A 17,577-nucleotide genomic window follows, 5' to 3' on the forward strand; every position below is an offset into this window, starting at 1 on the left:
TTTGCAGTAAGGCGGGCGGCGATTGGGCCGCGGCGCCAGCGGGCTGCCGCGAATGGGCGGCGGGGTTGCTGGCGGCAGGCTGAAGGCAGGAGCCGGGATAGAGACGGGGACAAGATGGTGTTGGAGAGCACAATGGTGTGGTGAGTGAGGGAGAGGGGGAGAGACAGGGAGGGGGGAGCCGTGCACCCCGCCTCAGGCTGGGGGCGGGAATCAGAATCTACCCCTGCCTTCCCCTCCCCGGGGGGCGGGCGGAGCGGAGCCGCAAATCCCTGAGTCACCGCCAGGCCCCAAACCCCCCCAGCGGCCACACTCCGGCGCCTGTTCGGGTTACACTGAGGGAGAATTTAGCACGGCCAATCCACCCTAACCAGCACGTCTTTCGGACTGTGGGAGGAAACCGGAGCACCCGGAGGAAACCCACGCAGACACGGGGAGAACGTGCAGACTCCACACAGACAGTGACCCCGAGCCGGGAATCGAACCCGGGTCCCTGGCGCCGTGAGGCAGCAGCGCTAACCACTGTGCTGCCCCATTTTATATCTGATTTATTACTGTCACGTGTATTATGTCGTCCCTGACGGCGGTCTCTCTTTACAAGTGCTCTGGGTCTCTTCATCAAATAATTCCTTTTTTTCTTTTAATTTGTATTATTGTCACACGTATTGGGACTCAGTGAAAAGTATTGTTTCTTGTGCGCTATACAGACAAAGCATACCGTTCATAGAGTACATAGATTTGATTTATTATTGTCATGTATTGGGATACAGTGAAAAGTATTGTTTCTTGCGCGCTACACAGACAAAGCATACCGTTCATAGAGTACATAGATTTGATTTATTATTGTCACGTATTGGGATACAGTGAAAAGTATTGTTTCTTGCGCGCTACACAGACAAAGCATACCGTTCATAGAGTACATAGATTTGATTTATTATTGTCATGTATTGGGATACAGTGAAAAGTATTGTTTGCGCGCTGCACAGACAAAGCATACCATTCATAGAGTACATGGGTTAGATTTATTATTGTCACATGTATTGGGATACAGTGAAAAGTATTGTTTCTTGCGCGCTATACAGACAAAGCATACCATTCATAGAGTACATAGATTTGATTTATTATTGTCACGTATTGGGATACAGTGAAAAGTATTGTTTCTTGCGCGCTGCACAGACAAAGCATACCATTCATAGAGTACATAAATTTGATTTATTATTGTCATGTATTGGGATACAGTGAAAAGTATTGTTTCTTGTGACCTATACAGACAAAGCATACTGTTCATAGAGTACATGGGTTAGATTTATTATTGTCACATGTATTGGGATACAGGGAAAAGTATTGTTTCTTGCACGCTGCACAGACAAAGAACAAAGAACAGTACAGCACAGGAAACAGGCCCTTCGGCCCTCCAAGCCTGTGCCGCTCCTTGGTCCAACTAGACCAATCGTTTGTATCCCTCCATTCCCAGGCTGCTCATGTGACTATCCAGGTAAGTCTTAAACAATGTCAGCGTGCCTGCCTCCACCACCCTACTTGGCAGCGCATTCCAGGCCCCCACCACCCTCTGTGTAAAAAACGTCCCTCTGATGTCTGAGTTATACTTCACCCCTCTCAGCTTGAGCCCGTGATCCCTCGTGATCGTCACCTCCGACCTGGGAAAAAGCTTCCCACTGTTCACCCTATCTATACCCTTCATAATCTTGTACACCTCTATTAGATCTCCCCTCATTCTCCGTCTTTCCAAGGAGAATAACCCCAGTCTACCCAATCTCTCCTCATAGCTAGGTTTACCAGGCAACATCCTGGTAAACCTTCTCTGCACTCTCTCCAATGCCTCCACGTCCTTCTGGTAGTGCGGCGACCTGAACTGGACGCAGTACTCCAAATGTGGCCTAACCAGCGTTCTACAAAGCATACCGTTCATAGAGTACATGCATTTTGGAAGGTCTAATACAGATAGGAAATATACAGTAAATGGCAGAATCCTTAAGGGTATTGATAGGCAGAGGGATCTGGGTGTACAGGTACACAGGTCACTGAAAGTGGCAACGCAGGTGGAGAAGGTAGTCAGGAAGGCATACGGCTTGCCTTCATCGGGCCGGGGCATTCTGTTTAAAAATTGGCAAGTCATGTTGCAACTTTGTAGAACCTTAGTTCGGCTGCACTTGGAATAAAGTGTTCACTTCTGGTCGCCACACTACCAGAAGGATGTGGAGGCTTTCGGAGAGGGTTACAGAAAAGATTTACCAGGATGTTGCCTGGTATGGAGGGCATTAGCTATGAGGAGAGGTTGGAGAAACTTGGTTTGTTCTCACTGGAATGACGGAGGTTGAGGGGAGACCTGATAGAAGTCTACAAGATTATGAGAGACATGGACAGAGTGGATAGTCAGAAGCTTTTATCCATGGGGGAAGAGTCAATTACTAGGGGCACAGGTTTAAGGTGTGAGGGGCAAGGTTTAAAAGAGATGTACGAGACAGATTTTTCAGAGTGTCGTGGGTGCCTGGAACTCTCTGCCGGGGGAGGTAGTGGAAGCAGATACGGTAGTGACTTTTAAGGGGCATCTGGACAAATACATGAATAGGATGGGAATAGAGGGATATGGCCGTTGGAAGTGTAGGGGGTTTTAGTTAAGTCGGGCAGCATGGTCGGTACAGGCTTGGAGGGCCGAAGGGCCTGTTCCTGAGCTGTAATTTTCTTTGTTCTTTGTACATAGATTAGATTTATTATTGTCACATGTATTGGGATACTGTGAAAAGTATTGTTTCTTGCACGCTATACAGACAGAGCATACTATTCATAGAGTACAGAGGGGAGAAGGAAAGGAGAGGGTGCAGAATATAGTGTTACAGTCATAGCTAGGGTGTAGAGAAAGATCAACTTAATGCGAGGTAGGTCCATTCAAAAGTCTGATGGCAGCAGGTGTTATAAAGGAGAGCTTGATGTCCCCTCTCAGAACTAACACTTAACCACTCAAAGAGGAATACCTCACCTCATCTGTTAAAGGGTGTGTGGGAAATAGTACAACCTGCTCTTCTGCAACTTTTCTGAGTTAAATGAAAATAACACCCTGAGACTCTCTTTGTAAAATCAACAAGTAACCCTTTATTTATCTACCTAGCAGTGAACAAGTTAACTAAACTATTAACAAACAGAAATACATCGCTATTCTAATGGAATGCCATTTAGATAAATGCAATTCACCCTTATTAACAAAGGAAAAAATAGAATTTAAGTCATTCTCAAAATACAGCCAGGTTTTATCTTCCGGAAACTTCTTTCTTCCGTCTGGAATCTCTGTTTTATTTTGGTACCTTTTCTATTCAGCTGAAGCTTTGGGTTAAAGGTTATTGGCTGTGTGAGAGGCGGTTGCTGTGTCTCTCTGGAGCTGAGAGCTGTCTGTTAGACCCCTGATGACATATCAACATTCCCACAATAGGATTGGTTCTCAGGTTACCAAAACATCAAATTTAAATCTTAATAGGCTGCTGCTCTTCAAACACCTCGTTTAAACTGATTGGTTAAAATTCAAAAACAGCCTGTTGTCTTGGCAACACTGCTGCCTGGCCCCTCGATACAATTGTTTCAGTCGGTGTACTCCATATACATCTGCATCTCTTTGTTTTAAACTCTTAAGTCAGACAATTTTACAAAGAGCAACTTTGCAACACAGAGAAGAAGCTGTTCTTGAGTTGGTCGGTACGTGACCTCAGACTTTCGTATCTTTTTCCCGACGGAAGAAGGTGGAAGAGAGAATGTCCGGGGTGCGTGGGGGTCCTTGATTATGTTGGCTGCTTTTCCCGAGGCAGCGGGAAGTGTAGACGGAGTCAATGGATGGGAGGCTGGTTTGCGTGATGGACTGGGCTACGTTCACGACCCTTTTGTAGTTTCTTGCAGTCTTGGTCAAAGCAGGAGCCATACCCAAGCTGTGAGACACCCAGAAAGAACGCTTCTTAGTTTATATACAGAAACCTGGCTGTGGGAGGGACAGTACTGGCAGCTCAATGTTCTGGGGGTACAGACGCTATGGGGAAGATAGAGGGGGAGGCAAGAGAGATGGGAGAGGTGCGTTTTTGATTCGGGAAAACATCACTTTGGAGAGTGTGCAAAGAAGGTTCACCAGGATGTTGCCTGGTTTGGGGGGTTTTAGATATGGGGGGATATTGGATAAACTAGGATTGTTTTCACTGGAAAGACAGAGGCTATGGGGAGACCTGATAGAGGTCTACAAAATGATGAGAGGCAGAGACAGGATGGATAGTCAGAGGCCTTTTCCCCAGGGTGGAAGTGTCAATTACAAGGGGGCACAGGTTCAAGATGAGAGGGGGAAAGTTTGAGGGAGATGTGCAGGGAAAGTTTTTTTTTATCCATTCGTGGGACATGGGCGTCGCTGGCTGGCCAGCATTTATTGCCCATCTCTAGTTGCCCTTGGAGGAGCAGTTGAGAGTCAACCACATTGCTGTGGGCTCTGGAGTCACATGTAGGCCAGACCGGGGTAAGGACGGCAGATTTCCCTCCCTAAAGGGAACCAGGTGGGTTTTTCCAACAATGGGTCATCAGTAGATTCTTAATTCCAGTTTTTTTTTATTGAATTCAAATTCCACCATCTGCCGTGGCGGGATTCAAACCCGGGTCCCCCAGAGCATTAGCTGAGTCTCTGGATTAATAGTCTAGCGATAATACCACTGGACCATCGCTTGCCCATGTACAGGCAGAGGGTGGTGGGTGCCTGGAACGCGCTGCCAGTGGAGGGGGTGGAAGCAGATACAATAGCAACGTTTAAGGTGTAGTTTGATAGACACAGGGGAGGCGAACAGAGTGATAGAAACCGCGTATCGGCGCAGGCTTGGTGGGCCGAAGGGCCTGTTCCTGTGCTGCTTTGTTCTTTGCTTATCGCGGCAGTACTTAGTGAGGATATTCTTGAGGGATCGTCCAGTGAGGCTATGTGGGTGGAACTGGGAGGTTAAAAAGGGCTGATCGCTTTGATGGCATTGTAGTGTAGGTTCCTCCATTAGTCAGCGGGAAATAGAGCAAATATGTGGGAGAGATCGCAGGTAGCTACAAGAATAATAGGGTCATAACCGGTGGGGATTTTCCCTTTCCAAAGGGACTGCCATAGTGTTAAGGGCTTGAATGGGATAGAATTTGGTCAAGTGTGTCCAGGAAATATTTCTCAATCTATATGTTAGATGGGGCCCGACCAGGGAAGGGGCAAAACACGACCGCCTCTTGGGAACTAAGGCAGGGCGAGTGTCAGTGTGGGGGGAGCACTTGAGCAGGTCGATCGGGGGAGGCTGCTCACAGGTCAAGGAAGGTCTGACAAGTGGGAGGCTTTCCGAAGCGAGAGAACGAGAGTTCGGGACCAGCATGTTCCTGTTAGTGTGAAGGACAAGGCTGGCAGGGGTAGGGAACACTGGATGACTGGAGATATTGAAGCTCTAGTCAACAAAAAGAAGGAAGAAGATGTCAGCTGGGGTCAAGTGAATCCCTTGAGGAGTATAGGGAGTGTACGAGTACACTTAAAAGGAAAATCAGGCAAAAGGGGGATATGAGATGGCTTTGGCAGTAAAGGAGAATCGAAAGAGATTCCATAAGTATATTAAGAGCAAAAAGAGTGACTAGGGAGAGAATAAGGGCCCCTCACAAGTTGGAACCACAGGAGATGGGCGAGATCCTAAACGAATATTTCTCTTAGTATTTACCATGGAGAAAGACACGGAAGTGAGGGATCTCGGGGAAGTGATGCCTTGAAAAGCGTCCACCTTACAGAAGAGGAGGTTGCCAGAGGCCTTAAAAGGTAGATGAATCCCCGGGACCTGATCGAGTGTATCCCAGGGCATTGTGGGACAGTAGGGAAGAAATTGTGGGGCCCCTAGCGGAGATGTTTGTATCATCGTCAGCCACGGGCGAGGGGCCGGACAACTGGTGTTATGGGTCAGGTTAGAAGCTCCAAAGTGTTGTAGGGCAACCGTCTGAACCATAAGTTTTTTTTGTGTTGGATTTGGCTCGGATAGTTATATGTTTCACTTCAGGTGTGATTCAACAACCCACTACGGAGCTTTTACCAAACCAAGTTTATTTAAGAATATAGTTAACATGTATAGAAAGAAAATTAGCAAGAACTGATTTGATTTGATTTGTTATTGTCACATGGATTGGGATACGGTGAAAAGTATTGTTTCTTGTGCACTATACAGACAAAGCATACCGTTCATAGAGAAGGAGAGGGTGTAGAGAAAGATCAACTTAATGCGAGGTAGATCCATTCAAAAGTCTGACGGCAGCAGGGACATAGCTGTTCTTGAGTCAGTCGGTATGTGACCTCAGACTTTCGTATCTTTATCCCGACGGAAGAAGGTGGAAGAGAGAATGTCTGGGGTGCGTGGGGATCCTTGATTATGCTGGCTGCTTTTCCCAAGGCCGTGGGAAGTGTAGACAGAGTCAATGGATGGGAGGCTGGTTTGCGTGATGGACTGGGCTACATTCACGACCTTTTGTAGTTCCCTGTGGTCTTGGGCAGAGCAGGAGCCATACCAAGCTGTGATACAACCAGAAAGAATGCTTTCTATGGTGCATCTGTAAAAGTTGGTGAGAGTCGTAGCTGACATGCCAAATTTCCTTAGTCTTCTGAGAAAGTAGAGGCGTTGGTGGGGCTTTCTTAACTATAGTGTCAGCATGGGGGGGACCAGGACAGGTTGTTGGTGATCTGGACACCTAAAAACCTGAAGCTTTTGACCCTTTCTACTTCGTCCTAGTTGATGTAGACAGGGGCTTATTCTCCAGGTAGACTGGTCAGTAAGGTCAGATCACGTGGGATCTGAAGAGAACTAGCCAATTAGATACAAAATTGGCTCCTTGGTAGGAGAAAGAGGGTGGTTGTAGAGGGTTGTTCTTCAGACTGGAGGCCTGTGACCAGCGGTGTGCCGCAGGGATCGGTGCTGTGTCCACTCTCGTTTGTCATTTATATTAATGATTTGGATGAGAATATAGGAGGCATGGTTAATAAGTTCGCGGATGACATCAAAGTTGGTGGTGTAGTCGACAGTGAAGAAGGTTTTCTAAAACTATAACGGAATCTTGATCAACTGGGCAGAGGAATGGCAGATGGAGTTTAATTCGGATAAATGGGAGGTGATGCATTTTGGTAAGACAGACCAGGGCAGGACTGACACAGTTAATGGTAGGGCCCTGCGGAGTGTTGTCGAACAAAGAGACCTAGGGGTGCAGGTAGATAGTTCCCTGAAAGTGGCTTCACAGATAAACAGGGTGGTGAAGAAGGCATTGGCCACATTTGCCTTCATCAGTCAGTGCATTGAGAACAGGGGTTGGGACGTTATGTTACAACCGTACAAGACCTTGATGCGACCACATTTGGAGCACTGTGTACAGCCCTGCTATAGGAAGGCTGTTATTAAACTGGAAAGGGGGCAAAGAAAGATTTACAGGGATGTTATCGGTAGGTTTGAATTCATAGGAGAGGCTGGATGGGCCAGGACTTTTTTCCCTGGAGTGGAAGAGGATGAGGGGGTGACCTTATAGAGGTCTATAAAATCATGAGGGGCACAGATGAGGTGAACAGCCGGGGTCTTTTCCCCCAGGGTAGGGGGGAGTCCAAAACTAGGGGGCAGAGGTTAAAGGTGAGAGGGGAATGGGACCCGAGGGGTGGTATGTACTCTCCACTTGCCTGGATGAGTGCGGCTCCAACAACAATCCCCACTTGCCTGGATGAGTGCGGCTCCCAACAACAATCTCCACTTGCCTGGATGAGTGCAGCTCCCAACAACAATCTCCACTTGCCTGGATGAGTGCGGCTCCCAACAACAATCTCCACTTGCCTGGATGAGTGCGGCCCCAACAACAATCTCCACTTGCCTGGATGAGTGCGGCCCCAACAACAATCTCCACTTGCCTGGGTGAGTGCGGCTCCCAACAACAATCTCCACTTGCCTGGATGAGTGCGGCTCCCAACAACAATCTCCACTTGCCTGGATGAGTGCGGCTCCCAACAACAATCTCCACTTGCCTGGATGAGTGCAGCTCCCAACAACAATCTCCACTTGCCTGGATGAGTGCGGTTCCCAACGACACTCGAAGCTCGACACCATCCAGGACAAAGCAGCCCCGCTCGATCGACACGCTAACCACAAACACTCACTCCCTCCACCACCGACGCACGGCGGCAGCCGTGTGTACCATCTACAAGATGCACCGCAGCGACTCACCAAGGCTCCTTCGACAGCACCTTCCAAACCCGCCACCTCTACCATCTAGAAGAACAAGAGGGGGGAGGGGGGGCAGCAGACACATGGGGAACACCCCCACCTGCAAGCTCCCCCTCCGAGCCACTCACCATCCCGACTTGGAAATATATCGACCGTTCCTTCACTGTGGCTGGGATCAAAATCCCAGAACTCCCTCCCTAACAGCACCGTGGGTGTACCTACCCCACACGGGGACTGCACGGGGATTCAAGATGGCGGCTCCCCCACTACCTTGTGAAGGGGCGATTAGGGTGGGTGATAAATTCTGGACCTGGCCCCCGACACCCGCATCCCGTGAATAAATATTTATATTTTGAAGGGGAGTGGAGTTCCGGAGCCGCCTTCCCCGGGAGCGGCTGTGGTTGCTTGTGGGATGTTAGGGGCGACATTTGTAAATCTCTAAGAGGGGGCTGGTCAGACGCTGGTTGGACAAAGGGACTGGAGCCCGGCTGGGCGGCTGGGGTCGAGATACAAATCAGCACCATTAGCTGGGATGGTCAGACAGGCTCCAAGGGGCTGAATGGCCTCCCCCCGTTCCCCGGTTGGGTGAGGGAGGGAGATTGCTTCTTGCAGGGCGCGGTGAGCGTGTTGCCAGCTGTGCCACGCTGCTTTCTAACCACCTCCTCGCCACCCCCTTTGTTGCAGTGTGGACAACAGTGAGTACATGAGAAATGGTGACTTCCTGCCCACCAGGCTGCAGGCCCAGCAGGACGCAGTAAACATCGTCTGTCACTCCAAGACCAGGAGCAATCCGGAGAACAATGTCGGACTCATTACCCTCGCCAAGTAAGTGTCCACCACCCTCAGCACTGACCCTCCCACAGTGCGGCGCACCCTCAGCACTGACCCTCCCACAGTGCGGCGCACCCTCAGCACTGACCCTCCCACAGTGCGGCGCTCCCTCAGCACCGACCCTCCCACAGTGCGGCGCTCCCTCAGTACTGACCCTCCCACAGTGCGGCGCTCCCTCAGCACTGACCCTCCCACAGTGCGGCGCTCCCTCAGCACCGACCCTCCCACAGTGCGGCACTCCCTCAGCACCGACCCTCCCTCAGCACCGACCCTCCCTCAGCACCGACCCTCCCTCAGCACCGACCCTCCCTCAGCACCGACCCTCCCTCAGCACCGACCCTCCCTCAGCACCGACCCTCCCTCAGCACCGACCCTCCCTCAGCACCGACCCTCCCTCAGCACCGACCCTCCCTCAGCACCGACCCTCCCTCAGCACCGACCCTCCCTCAGCACCGACCCTCCCTCAGCACCGACCCTCCCTCAGCACCGACCCTCCCTCAGCACCGACCCTCCCTCAGCACCGACCCTCCCTCAGCACCGACCCTCCCTCAGCACCGACCCTCCCTCAGCACCGACCCTCCCTCAGCACCGACCCTCCCTCAGCACCGACCCTCCCTCAGCACCGACCCTCCCTCAGCACCGACCCTCCCTCAGCACCGACCCTCCCTCAGCACCGACCCTCCCTCAGCACCGACCCTCCCTCAGCACCGACCCTCCCTCAGCACCGACCCTCCCTCAGCACCGACCCTCCCTCAGCACCGACCCTCCCTCAGCACCGACCCTCCCTCAGCACCGACCCTCCCTCAGCACCGACCCTCCCTCAGCACCGACCCTCCCTCAGCACCGACCCTCCCTCAGCACCGACCCTCCCTCAGCACCGACCCTCCCTCAGCACCGACCCTCCCTCAGCACCGACCCTCCCTCAGCACCGACCCTCCCTCAGCACCGACCCTCCCTCAGCACCGACCCTCCCTCAGCACCGACCCTCCCTCAGCACCGACCCTCCCTCAGCACCGACCCTCCCTCAGCACCGACCCTCCCTCAGCACCGACCCTCCCTCAGCACCGACCCTCCCTCAGCACCGACCCTCCCTCAGCACCGACCCTCCCTCAGCACCGACCCTCCCTCAGCACCGACCCTCCCTCAGCACCGACCCTCCCTCAGCACCGACCCTCCCTCAGCACCGACCCTCCCTCAGCACCGACCCTCCCTCAGCACCGACCCTCCCTCAGCACCGACCCTCCCTCAGCACCGACCCTCCCTCAGCACCGACCCTCCCTCAGCACCGACCCTCCCTCAGCACCGACCCTCCCTCAGCACCGACCCTCCCTCAGCACCGACCCTCCCTCAGCACCGACCCTCCCTCAGCACCGACCCTCCCTCAGCACCGACCCTCCCTCAGCACCGACCCTCCCTCAGCACCGACCCTCCCTCAGCACCGACCCTCCCTCAGCACCGACCCTCCCACAGCACCGGCGCTCCCTCAGCACCGACCCTCCCACAGTGCGGCGCTCCCTCAGCACCGACCCTCCCACAGTGCGGCGCTCCCTCAGCACCGACCCTCCCACAGTGCGGCGCTCCCTCAGCACCGACCCTCCCACAGTGCGGCGCTCCCTCAGCACCGACCCTCCCACAGTGCGGCGCTCCCTCAGCACCGACCCTCCCACAGTGCGGCCCTCCCACAGTACGGCGCTCCCTCGGCTCTGACCCTCCCACAGTGCGGCGCTCCCTCGGCACCGACCCTCCCACAGTGCGGCGCTCCCTCGGCTCTGACCCTCCCACAGTGCGGCGCTCCCTCGGCGCGGCGCTCCCTCGGCGCTGACCCCCTAACAGTTTGGAGGTGAACACATGGCTGTGTGTGTTTGCGATGTTTTGTTTTAACCCCGTCTCTCCCTCTGGTTGCAGTAACTGTGAGGTGCTCACCACCCTCACTCCCGACACCGGTCGCATTCTCTCGAAACTTCACGCTGTCCAACCCACGGGGAAGATCAGTTTCTGCACCGGCATCAGAGTGGCCCACGTAAGTCCGGTCCCCTACCGCATTCGGGTGGCGCTTGCCGCGGCGTCCGGAGGAGGCGGGGGTGTGGGAGGGTTGGCGGCGATTGGGCGGGGAGTGGCAGCCATGACTGTGTTCGAACCACGACAATGTTAGAATGCGGGAGAATGTGCGCACAGTGCAATCCCGCGAACCGCGAAGGATTGTCTGTGCTTTTGCAGCATGAGGCAGGAGAATCCCCCCACCCAAACGGGCTGCCTCTCTCTGTACTGGGAAATATACTGTCAATGGCAGAACCCTTAAGAGTATTGATAGGCAGAGGGATCTGGGTGTACAGGTACACAGGTCACTGAAAGTGGCAATGCAGGTGGAGAAGGTAGTCAAGAAGGCATACGGCATGCTTGCCTTCATCGGCCGGGGCACTGAGTTTAAAAATTGACAAGTCATGTTGCAGCTTTGTAGAACCTTAGTTAGGCCGCACTTGGAATATAGTGTTCCATTCTGGTCGCCGCACTACCAGAGGGATGTGGAGGCTTTGGAGAGGGTACAGAAAAGATTTACCAGGATGTTGCCTGGTATGGAGGGCATTAGCTGTGAGAGGTTGGAGAAACTTGGTTTGTTCTCACTGGAGCGACGGAGATTGAGGGGAGACCTGATAGAAATCTACAAGATTATGAGGGACATGGGCAGAGTGGATAGTCAGAAGCTTTTTCCCAGGGTGGAAGAGTCAATTACTCGGGGGCACAGGTTTAAGGTGCGAGGGGCAAGGTTTAAAGGAGATGTATGAGGCAAGTGTTTTTACACAGAGGGTGGTGGGTGCCTGGAACTCGCTGCCGGGGGAGGTAGTGGAAGCAGATATGGTAGTGAGTTTTAAGGGGCGACTGGACAAGTACATGAATAGGATGGGAATAGAGGGATATGGTCCCCGGAAGGGTCGGGGGTTTTAGTTCAGTCGGGCAGCAGGGTCGGTGCAGGCTTGGAGGGCCGAAGGGCCTGTTCCTGTGCTGTAATTTTATTTGTTCTCTCCCCTCCCCGAGCCTATTAAACCCCTTACACTCCCCTAAAAACACCTCGCAGGGTGGGGCAGAGAGAGATTGGTGGAGTTAGGTCCCAGATCAGCCGCCATCTCATTGACTGGAACAGAGCCGAGGGGCTGAATGGCCTCCTCCAGTCCCCCCTCCCCCGGGGGCTGAGTGGGTGATCTTGGTGGGGCTGTAGTTGTGCCCGGGTGGTCCAGGGGGTGCCTGCGTTTCTGTGGCGAAGTGAGGCTCCTCTTTCTTGCTGCCTCGTGGGGCCAAACCCCGGCTTTCCCCGCTGACCATCGTCACTGTTCCTTCTCATTAATGTCCCCCCCATCCCCAGATCTCTGCTTCCCAAGCTGTGGGTCACTGTGTACTCACGGCTTCCTCCTTGAGGGGGACACGCACACAACCGGGAGGCTGTGACTACCTGAACAGAATTAAACAGGCCGGGGCAGAGAAGGTGTTTCCACTTGTGCCAGGGGGAGCAAAACTTGCTGGGTGGGGGCCCATTGATATGCGATAGTCAGCGATAGATCCAATCGTGGAATTTAGGAGAAACCTCTTTGCCCAGGGAGTGGGGGGAGAATGTGGGACTGGCTCCCACGGGGGGAGTGGGGGGAGAATGTGGGACTCGCTCCCACGGGGGGAGTGGGGGAGAATGTGGGGCTCGCTCCCACGGGGGGAGTGGGGGGAGAATGTGGGACTCGCTCCCACGGGGGGAGTGGGGGGAGAATGTGGGGCTCGCTCCCACGGGGGGAGTGGGGGAGAATGTGGGGCTCGCTCCCATGGTGGGAGTGGGGGAGAATGTGGGACTCGCTCCCACGGGGGGAGTGGGGGAAGAATGTTGTGCTCGCTCCCACGGGGGGGGAGTGGGGGGAGAATGTGGGGCTCGCTCCCACGGGGGGGGAGTGGGGGGAGAATGTGGGGCTCGCTCCCACGGGGGGAGTGGGGGAGAATGTGGGACTCGCTCCCACGGGGGGAGTGGGGGAGAATGTGGGGCTCGCTCCCACGGGGGGAGTGGGGGGAGAATGTGGGGCTCGCTCCCACGGGGGGGGAGTGGGGGGAGAATGTGGGGCTCGCTCCTGCGGGGCAGTGGGGGGAGAATGTGGGACTCGCTCCCACGGGGGAGTGGGGGAGAATGTGGGACTCACTCCCACGGGGGAGTGGGGGAGAATGTGGGACTCGCTCCCACGGGGGAGTGGGGGAGAATGTGGGACTCGCTCCCACGGGGGAGTGAGGGAGAATGTGGGACTCGCTCCCACGGGGGAGTGGGGGAGAATGTGGGACTCGCTCCCACGGGGGAGTGGGGGAGAATGTGGGACTCGCTCCCACGGGGGAGTGGGGGAGAATGTGGGACTCGCTCCCACGGGGGGAGTGGGGGGAGAATGTGGGACTCGCTCCCACGGGGGGAGTGGGGGGAGAATGTGGGACTCGCTCCCACGGGGGGAGATGGGGAGAATGTGGGACTCGCTCCCACGGGGGGAGTGGGGGAGAATGTGGGACTTGCTCCCACGGGGGGAGTGGGGGAGAATGTGGGACTCGCTCCCACGGGGGGGAGAATGTGGGACTCGCTCCCACGGGGGGAGTGGGGGGAGAATGTGGGACTCGCTCCCACGGGGGGAGTGGGGGAGAATGTGGGACTCGCTCCCACGGGGGGAGTGGGGGAGAATGTGGGACTTGCTCCCACGGGGGGAGTGGGGGAGAATGTGGGACTCGCTCCCACGGGGGGAGTGGGGGAGAATGTGGGACTCGCTCCCACGGGGGGAGTGGGGGAGAATGTGGGACTCGCTCCCACGGGGGGAGTGGGGGAGAATGTGGGACTCGCTCCCGCGGCGGGGGAGTGGGGGGAGAATGTGGGACTCGCTCCCACAGGGGGGAGTGGGGAGAATGTGGGACTCGCTCCCACAGGGGAAGTGGGGAGAATGTGGGACTCGCTCCCGCGGGGGGAGTGGGGGGAGAATGTGGGACTCGCTCCCAAAGGGGGGGAGTGGGGGAGAATGTGGGACTTGCTCCCACGGGGGGAGTGGGGGAGAATGTGGGACTCGCTCCCACGGGGGGGAGAATGTGGGACTCGCTCCCACGGGGGGAGTGGGGGGAGAATGTGGGACTCGCTCCCACGGGGGAGTGGGGGAGAATGTGGGACTCGCTCCCACGGGGGGAGTGGGGGGAGAATGTGGGACTCGCTCCCACGGGGGGAGTGGGGGGAGAATGTGGGACTCGCTCCCACGGGGGGAGATGGGGAGAATGTGGGACTCGCTCCCACGGGGGGAGTGGGGGAGAATGTGGGACTTGCTCCCACGGGGGGAGTGGGGGAGAATGTGGGACTCGCTCCCACGGGGGGGAGAATGTGGGACTCGCTCCCACGGGGGGAGTGGGGGGAGAATGTGGGACTCGCTCCCACGGGGGGAGTGGGGGAGAATGTGGGACTCGCTCCCACGGGGGGAGTGGGGGAGAATGTGGGACTTGCTCCCACGGGGGGAGTGGGGGGAGAATGTGGGACTCGCTCCCACGGGGGGAGTGGGGGAGAATGTGGGACTCGCTCCCACGGGGGGAGTGGGGGAGAATGTGGGACTCGCTCCCACGGGGGAGTGGGGGAGAATGTGGGACTCGCTCCCGCGGCGGGGGGAGTGGGGGGAGAATGTGGGACTCGCTCCCACAGGGGGGAGTGGGGAGAATGTGGGACTCGCTCCCACAGGGGAAGTGGGGAGAATGTGGGACTCGCTCCCGCGGGGGGAGTGGGGGGAGAATGTGGGACTCGCTCCCAAAGGGGGGGAGTGGGGGAGAATGTGGGACTCGCTCCCACGGGGGGAGTGGGGGAGAATGTGGGACTCGCTCCCATGGGGGAGAATGTGGGACTTGCTCCCACGGGGGGAGTGGGGGAGAATGTGGGACTCGCTCCCACGGGGGGAGTGGGGGAGAATGTGGGACTCGCTCCCACGGGGGGAGTGGGGGAGAATGTGGGGCTCGCTCCCATGGCGGGGAGTGGGGGGGAGAATGTGGGACTCGCTCCCACGGGGGGGGAGTGGGGGGAGAATGTGGGGCTCGCTCCTGCGGGGGGAGTGGGGGAGAATGTGGGACTCGCTCCCACGGGGGGGGAGTGGGGGGAGAATGTGGGGCTCGCTCCCACGGGGGGGGAGTGGGGGAAGAATGTGGGGCTCGCTTCCACGGGAGGGAGTGGGGGGAGAATGTGGGACTCTCTCCCACGGGGGGGAGTGGGGGGAGAATGTGGGGCTCGCTCCCACGGGGGGAGTGGGGGGAGAATGTGGGACTCGCTCCCACGGGGGGAGTGGGGAGAATGTGGGATTCGCTCCCACGGGGGAGTGGGGGAGAATGTGGGACTCGCTCCCACGGGGGGAGTGGGGGAGAATGTGGGACTCACTCCCACGGGGGGAGTGGGGGGAGAATGTGGGATTCGCTCCCACGAGAGGAGTGGGGGAGAATGTGGGACTCGCTCCCACGGGGGGAAGTGGGGGAGAATGTGGGACTCACTCCCACGGGGGGAGTGGGGGAGAATGTGGGATTCGCTCCCACGAGGGGAGTGGGGGAGAATGTGGGACTCGCTCCCACGGGGGGGGAGTGGGGGAGAATGTGGGACTCGCTCCCACGGGGGGGGAGTGGGGGAGAATGTGGGACTCGCTCCCACGGGGGGAGAATGTGGGACTCGCTCCGCGGGGGGGCAGTGGGGGGAGAATGTGGGACTCGCTCCCGCGGGGGGAGAATGTGGGACTTGCTCCCGCGGGGGGAGAATGTGGGACTCGCTCCCGCGGGGGGGCAGTGGGGGAGAATGTGGGACTCGCTCCCGTGGGGGGAGAATGTGGGACTCGCTCCCGTGGGGGGAGAATGTGGGACTCGCTCCCGCGGGGGGGCAGTGGGGGGGAGAATGTGGACTCGCTCCCGCGGGGGGAGTCGGTGAGAATGTGGGACTCACTCCCACGGGGGGATTGGGGGAGAATGTGGGACTCGCTCCCGTGGGGGGAGAATGTGGGACTCGCTCCCGCGGGGGGGCAGTGGGGGGAGAATGTGGGACTCGCTCCCACGGGGGGAGTGGGGGAGAATGTGGGACTCGCTCCCACGGGGCTGTGGGGGTGATTGTGGGACTGGTGAGTGTGCGGTAGAACCCAGTTCGATGCGGTGTAAATGTTGCTGTGTTTTGTAGCTGGCTCTGAAACATCGTCAGGGGAAGAATCACAAAACGCGAATCATCGTGTTCGTTGGCAGTCCCGTGGATGATAACGAGAAGGACGTGAGTGACCGCCAGGGTTCTCCCCGCTCCCACCCGCTGCAAACGTCGCCTCGTTCACCCTTCCCCTTTCCCAAAGTTTACTCAGAACATTCCAGAACCGGGCAGCGTGCGCATTCTTAATCCGCGGTTTCCTTCCCCGCCGTCTCTCCTGGTGTTTAATGTTTATTTATTAGTGTCACAAGTACGGCTTACATTAACACTGCAATGAAGTTACTGTGAAAATCCCCTAGTTGTCACACTAGGGATCGGGTTACACGGAGGGGAATTTAGCACGGCCAATTCACCCTAACCAGCACGTCTTTCGGAGGAAACCGGAGCACCCGGAGGAAACCCACGCAGACACGGGGAGAACGTGCAGACTCCGCACAGACAGTGACCCGAGCCGGGAATCGAACCCGGGTCCCCGGCGCTGTGAGGCAGCAGCGCTAGCCCACTGTGCCGGTGTGAGTCGGGGGGAGGGATTCACGGGGGGGCGTGGGGGGTGTTGGGAGTGAACCCGGTCTCTCTGGCTGGCACTCTGGTTGTAGTTATTTTGCCCTGGGCCCATTGGTCGCCCCTCAAACCCAGGTCACCAGAAACAGGTGATCTGATTGGTTTACCATGCTGCCCCTTTGTGGGATCTTGCTGGTCGGGGGTCGGAGCTGAGGACCGATATCTGGCTGTTCTGCAGAGGTTTACCTGGGCGATGGCGCGCTGCGATTTGTGAAAACAGACCGTGTCTCTCCCCTCCCTCCCTCCAGCCCGCTTGAGACCGGGTCTCTGTGATGCCCCCTGCAGTTGAATAACCCCCCCCCATCCAGAGCCTCACTCGACAAACAGGCATTGCGGCCGGGGAGGGGGAGTAGGTACGCCCGCCAAGGGGTGTGTGGTGGGCTGGGCGGCGCTCCGTGTTGGGGGTGGGAGTTTTGAAGTCTCGATCTATCATGGCTGCTTGTTCTTGGTTCCCCCTCCCCCACCCCACCCCCCACCCCAGTTGGTCAAGTTGGCCAAGAGGCTGAAGAAGGAGAAGGTCAACGTAGATATCGTCAACTTCGGAGAGGAGGTGAGAGACAGGGAGGGGAGGGAGTGAGGGGGAGACAGGGAGGGAGTGGGAGACAGTGGGGGAGGGGGAGACAGTGAGAGACAGAGAGGGGGAGACGGTGGGGGTGAGGGGAGACAGGGAGGGAGTGGGAGACAGTCGGGGGGGGGGGAGTGAGGGGGGAGACAGACAGCATGGGGAAGGTGTTGAGGGGAGGGGGGGAGAGACGGGGAGGGGGGAGC

General features: G+C 56.7%; 1 protein-coding gene across 1 annotated transcript; it reads left to right on the plus strand.

The window, feature by feature from the left end:
• Window positions 1–17,386, plus strand: LOC144488422 (26S proteasome non-ATPase regulatory subunit 4-like). The gene is made up of 5 exons (XM_078206494.1): window positions 1–140; window positions 8,910–9,050; window positions 10,962–11,076; window positions 16,231–16,317; window positions 17,291–17,386. The coding sequence occupies exons 1-5, from the start codon at window positions 115–117 to the stop codon at window positions 17,384–17,386; spliced, it is 465 nt and encodes a 154-aa protein (XP_078062620.1). The 5' UTR covers window positions 1–114.
• Window positions 17,387–17,577: the final 191 nt, after the last annotated feature.

The sequence above is a fragment of the Mustelus asterias genome, unplaced genomic scaffold, assembly GCF_964213995.1.
Source record: "Mustelus asterias unplaced genomic scaffold, sMusAst1.hap1.1 HAP1_SCAFFOLD_1549, whole genome shotgun sequence".
In the NCBI taxonomy this organism is placed as follows: Eukaryota; Metazoa; Chordata; class Chondrichthyes; order Carcharhiniformes; family Triakidae; genus Mustelus; species Mustelus asterias.

Coding starts and splice junctions, on each gene's coding strand:
- LOC144488422 (XM_078206494.1), top strand. CDS start 115: ATGGTGTTGGAGAGCACAATGGTGTG. Junction 9,051..10,961: donor GGACTCATTACCCTCGCCAA/GTAAGTGTCCAC, acceptor CTCTGGTTGCAG/TAACTGTGAGGTGCTCACCA. Junction 16,318..17,290: donor TGGATGATAACGAGAAGGAC/GTGAGTGACCGC, acceptor CCCCCACCCCAG/TTGGTCAAGTTGGCCAAGAG.